Genomic DNA, 5,253 nt, shown 5'->3' with positions numbered 1-5,253 from the left:
TTTTGGTCACCATTGACATTTTTCATCTCCTCTAAGGGTAGAGGAACGTTATTGATTCTTCTATTTACATGTATTAGTAGTTTCTTATGTCATAGTTTATCTTATCAGGAAGTGCTACTTTTCAGGTCCATCCCAAGAGTTGTGTGTAAAGTCTTTCTTTGAAACTATAGCAAAGGCTCTTCGTCCAGGTTGCAGGCTGAGGGCATATGGATTTACATGCACATAATTAGAGAATTGTTGCTCATTTCTTTCATATCTTCAATGGCTCAGTTAACTATGCATGGACTACTGCTCCGACTTATCCAAGGTAACATGGCAACTCTATTGCTTATCTTTAACCAAGAGTGTTTCGAATCCTTGTTCTTGCTTGTTTTCATTTTTTTTAATTGAATGGTGTTGTGTGAAAAAAAAATAGTTTACAGTAAATAAAAGGGTTTGAGCAAAGTGATTATCTTGATTAATTTTAGTTTGAGTTTCTCTTTTGTTGCCATTTCTGTTCTATATGTGCATGTACTTGTTATGGTAGTATTTTCTGTTTTAAAGGTTTCAATAAGCTCTCACAATAAATTACAGGAAGTACTATTTGTGATCAATAATTAAATATAAGTAAAGACCTAAGTTAGAATAAGATATACTCAGACCTTCATATTTTTCTCTAATTATTGATCACAAATAGTACTTCCTGTAATTTATTGTGAGAGCTTATTGAAACCTTTAAAACAGAAAATACTACCATAACAAGTACATGCACATATAGAACAGAAATGGCAACAAAAGAGAAACTCAAACTAAAATTAATCAAGATAATCACTTTGCTCAAACCCTTTTATTTACTGTAAACTATTTTTTTTTCACACAACACCATTCAATTAAAAAAAATGAAAACAAGCAAGAACAAGGATTCGAAACACTCTTGGTTAAAGATAAGCAATAGAGTTGCCATGTTACCTTGGATAAGTCGGAGCAGTAGTCCATGCATAGTTAACTGAGCCATTGAAGATATGAAAGAAATGAGCAACAATTCTCTAATTATGTGCATGTAAATCCATATGCCCTCAGCCTGCAACCTGGACGAAGAGCCTTTGCTATAGTTTCAAAGAAAGACTTTACACACAACTCTTGGGATGGACCTGAAAAGTAGCACTTCCTGATAAGATAAACTATGACATAAGAAACTACTAATACATGTAAATAGAAGAATCAATAACGTTCCTCTACCCTTAGAGGAGATGAAAAATGTCAATGGTGACCAAAATATACATTTTTATGAACAAACATTAGCATTTAAGAGTATGCTTACCTCGATTGCCATCTTGTCAATCTTACATATATCAACATGTTCGACAAAATAATGATAAGATACCTCACGCAAAATACCATCGTCTCCTCCTACACTAACCAGCAACTGAGAAAAGAAGAATCAGCTTAAAGTTTGCATACAAGTCACAGGAACAAACCACATCAATAGTAGTAGGTCATTATACACCTGTAAATATAAAATATCACTCGCTTCATACATACACAAGGGTAAAATTGACTTAATATGTTCTGAAATACGGTAACGAAAATATACAAACATGTCTCCTGGACATTCTGTAGAATCCGATTTACAAGGGGCAAACAAACAAACAAACAAATGAAGCTAGTTTTGGTTAGAAATCTGATAATAAATTGGATTAGTACATTAGTAATATTGATAGTTCAATGTGTACGTGAAGAGATTATTCATATGGAGATATGATTATTGAGGTAACTCAATTACGAATTCATAATTGTTTTTTAAAACGCACATTAGTTCTTTTTTGAATAATAGTAATACAAAAAGTTACTGAAATATGTATACAAGATTATCTACAAATAAAATATACAAAAAGACAAAATGATTTGTCCTAAGAGATGTTAGAACTTGAACTTGAAGTGTACGGAAGGATTTTTGATTGTACCTCAACTTGGGGAGCTGGAGCTTCTGGCTTAGAGAATTCAACTTCTGTTGCATTTATTGCTTCAATTTTTGGTGCATTCAATGCCTCTATTTCTGGTGCTGCAACTAAAGCTTGTAAACCATAAACTTCTGGTGCAGTTGGTGTCTCGGTTACTGAAGTTTGGACTACTTTCATGGGCTTAAGCTTGTTGATATAGTAGCTAAGTGATGGTCCCGAGTACTCCACTATTTGTATCGGAGAAGGCGAGTTCTTCCCAACTTGAAGGAGAATCGATGAACTAGCTGCACCAGAGATTAAGCTTACCCAGCTGCAATAGCTACGGTGTTCTCTGCTGCATCGGGTCAGGTACCTTCTATTCTAGAGCTTATAACACTTTCTGCTATGTAAACTGCAGGCTGTTGCAAAATTAAACAACATCAACAACTTTGATAAAATAACTAGTTTATAAATAGTAATATTCCATCTTAAAAAGTATCAAATGAGGATGACAATTCTTCATGATATTGCCAAAAACACCTATGGTTAATGAACTAATCGATTTGCTAAACGATCTTATAAATTGATAGACAAGTATCCCAAGTCAAACCAACAGCCGACATTGGCACAAACAATGCTCATTTACAAGTACATTTCACCACTCAGAAAACACCCCCACCCACCTTCGACCGCCTTCTTCTCTAATCAAACTGGAATTTCCATGAATAGTTTGAAAGTGCACTACACTTTATGAACTCAGTTTTATATATAAGTCTGTAACCATTGACCTATTTATATCATCTAGAAAAAACATGTGTACCTCATAAATAACAGACGGACAAATAACAACATATCAGTAAATTCCAAAAAAATAAATTTACATTTTTCTTAGAATATTTTGATGCCTTTCAACCACCACCAACATACCCTGTATAATCTCATTAGCGACTCTACAAGGAATATTGTGTATGCAGACCTTATAGGTAACCATTTTGAGCTCAAATGCAGAAATCCAAAAGACACGAAATAATATCTAGTGGAACAAAGCTCGCATTTCATAGCAATAATTTCATATTCAACACATTAAAAATCAAATTCATTTATGCAAAGACTTTCATAACAGGTAATAAATTGGAAAAACCAAATAAAAAACATCAGCGAATCTCAGTTTTGGGCATTAACAAGGAAACTAGAAACTCACCGAGAAAGAAAATCTGAGGACTGTAACTACTATTTGGGGAAAGAGAAATGCAATAAAGATTTGGGCAAAGAAAAACCATTTAAGATTTAGGCAAAGACCGGTAATTCTTTCTTTGACCAAATTTTAAAAGAATTTCTACAACTTCTATTTACATGGCGTTAAGCATAGTCATTAATTCTTAGAAACAAGAAGAAAAAAAAAGAGAAATCTCGCTGAAACACATACAAATAAAGCTGGAGAAATCAAGAATAAATATTCACTGTAACATGAAGAGATAAACTAGAGAAATCAAGAAGAGGAAAACAAGTGCTTACCGAAGAAACCTCACTTCAACTAGCAGAGTTAACCCATTTTAGCTGAAATTCGCCAAAAATGACAGTACCAATTTCACCGAGAAGAGGTCATTTCCATGTAGCCTTATTCCTTGTAGCAGTTATCTCATAATCAATTTCACAAAGAAGAACTTACCAGAGAAATCAATCTCGCCTCTCAGTGTTGGCAGATTTTATGAAAACCCTAATATTCAGCTTTTTAGAAATTAGGGGGAGATTTAGATATACGGTGGGATTCAATTATTTGGGTTGAATTTTTTTAAAGATTATTAGAGCACACTTATTAAGTGTGGTTTTTAGAATTATAGAAATGCCACACTTAAAAGTGTAACCATATATGTAAATAAATGTTGCTAATTATTAAATCATTTAGCTACATTTATAAGCGTAGTCTATAATATTAAAGAGCACGTTTGAGAAATGTTGTCAAAAGTTTCTGTGGCCAAAAGTTAATTACTAAGACTACGCTTTGAGACATGAAGTCCCACTAGCCTCATATTTTTCCTCCTACTCCTAGCCATAGTTGAGGTTAGTAGTCTCTCTTAATTTGGTATAAATTGAAAAATCATGTGTGTTGATGATTATGACATGATTTCCTTGTATGTGCATATTTTGTGAAAATTCATGCTTAAGTTGTATTTTGAGTTTTCATGAATTTTGTTTCTCATGGTTGATATTGCACCCATAAATGTTGTGTGATGTTGTCTTCATGAGAGTTGTAATAAGCATGCTTGATGTTGTCTTGTTAAAGAAATGTCTTGTTGATTGCTTAATGTATATGTTTATGCTCATTGAATATGGAGAAGGTAGTTCCTCCTATACTTATGTGAAGTAAAGAGTTTTGAGCATAGTGATGTTGTAGATTAAATTAATATATGGTATGATGATATGATGTTGTTGAGGTGACTGGTTGTTGTGCTGCTAGTTTGAGTCATTGTCTCCCTAGAAAGAAGTCCATGTGACATTCGGGGACGAATGCTCCTAGTGGGGATATTGTAACACCCCGAAAATTCTATGACTCGTAGTAATTTCTTGATTCAAGTCCGATTGAATGTGTGACACCCCAGAAATTCTATGACTTAAGTTAGAGCCTCACCTTATGAATAATGACTTAAAAATAGTTAAAATGATGTTTATAAACCTAAACTAATGTAATTTACTTGGTTTGGAAGAGTAAAAGTCTAAACGTCAAGAAACGACCACGACGTCCGGAAACTAGAGAAGAATGTGTTCTAGTGTGTCCTTAGGTTTTTGGGCAGGTTTGGGAGTGTTGTATGATGGTATAATCTGGTGAAAACGTTTAAAATAGGTAAATATAAGTTCCTAGGGTCAAAACGTTCGAATACGACTCCCCGGGGCCACCCTAAGGGGCCCCAAGGAGGACCCCAACCTTGGCCAAGCAAGCTGCCAAGGCAGCTTGCAAATTACAAGTTGTGCATAGAGGGAATGAAGGCGCGTCGCGCACTGGCTCCCCCAAGGAGCAAAAAGTCAGTTCGTGACGCGGTCGTGTCACGGACTCTACTGTCTCAAAATTTAATTCCAAATATCTTCAGGGAACAGCTCCGCGTCGCGGAATTGTTCCGCGACGAAAATACAGAAATTTAGAACCTATTTTTACTTCATTAAAGAGTCCATTCAAGTGAGGGGTATTTAGGGTACTTTAGGGGGTGTGTATATAATGATTTGTAAGTCAATTTACCTCACTCTTATCACTCAAACACAAACCCCAAAGATCTAAACCTAAAGTTCCTCCTTCTCTCTACTCTCTCTCTTCTCAAGAACTCCATTGAAGAAAATTGGA

At 34.7% G+C, this 5,253-nt stretch overlaps 1 protein-coding gene across 2 annotated transcripts; it reads right to left on the bottom strand.

The window, feature by feature from the left end:
* Positions 1-597: 597 nt before the first annotated feature.
* LOC102596880 (uncharacterized) lies at positions 598-3,739 on the bottom strand. 2 transcript variants are annotated; one of them, XM_006346636.2, is made up of 4 exons: positions 3,435-3,739; positions 1,944-2,338; positions 1,301-1,405; positions 598-1,130 (listed from the first exon to the last, which is right to left on the bottom strand). In XM_006346636.2, exons 2-4 carry the CDS (start codon positions 2,115-2,117, stop codon positions 1,107-1,109), a joined length of 303 nt encoding a protein of 100 aa, XP_006346698.1. In that variant the 5' UTR covers positions 2,118-2,338; positions 3,435-3,739; the 3' UTR covers positions 598-1,106. The 2 variants fall into 2 exon arrangements, 1 of the variants encoding a protein (XP_006346698.1); XR_001473379.1 differs by having other exon boundaries at positions 598-1,486; positions 3,435-3,732.
* Between the last annotated feature and the right edge of the window lie 1,514 nt (positions 3,740-5,253).

Source organism: Solanum tuberosum, unplaced genomic scaffold (genome assembly GCF_000226075.1).
Source record: "Solanum tuberosum cultivar DM 1-3 516 R44 unplaced genomic scaffold, SolTub_3.0 scf00081, whole genome shotgun sequence".
Classification (NCBI taxonomy): domain Eukaryota; kingdom Viridiplantae; phylum Streptophyta; class Magnoliopsida; order Solanales; family Solanaceae; genus Solanum; species Solanum tuberosum.
This window is presented reverse-complemented; position numbering and strand designations above follow the sequence as displayed.

What these genes read in the sequence shown, in the direction of transcription:
- LOC102596880 (XM_006346636.2), bottom strand. Translation starts at nt 2,117, where the DNA reads ATGAAAGTAGTCCAAACTTCAGTAACCGAGACACCAACTGCACCAGAA. An exon ending in CTCCAGCTCCCCAAGTTGAG is followed by an intron (nt 1,406 to 1,943) that starts GTACAATCAAAA and finishes TTCTTTTCTCAG; the next exon opens with TTGCTGGTTAGTGTAGGAGG. An exon ending in TTGACAAGATGGCAATCGAG is followed by an intron (nt 1,131 to 1,300) that starts GTAAGCATACTC and finishes GCTACTTTTCAG; the next exon opens with GTCCATCCCAAGAGTTGTGT.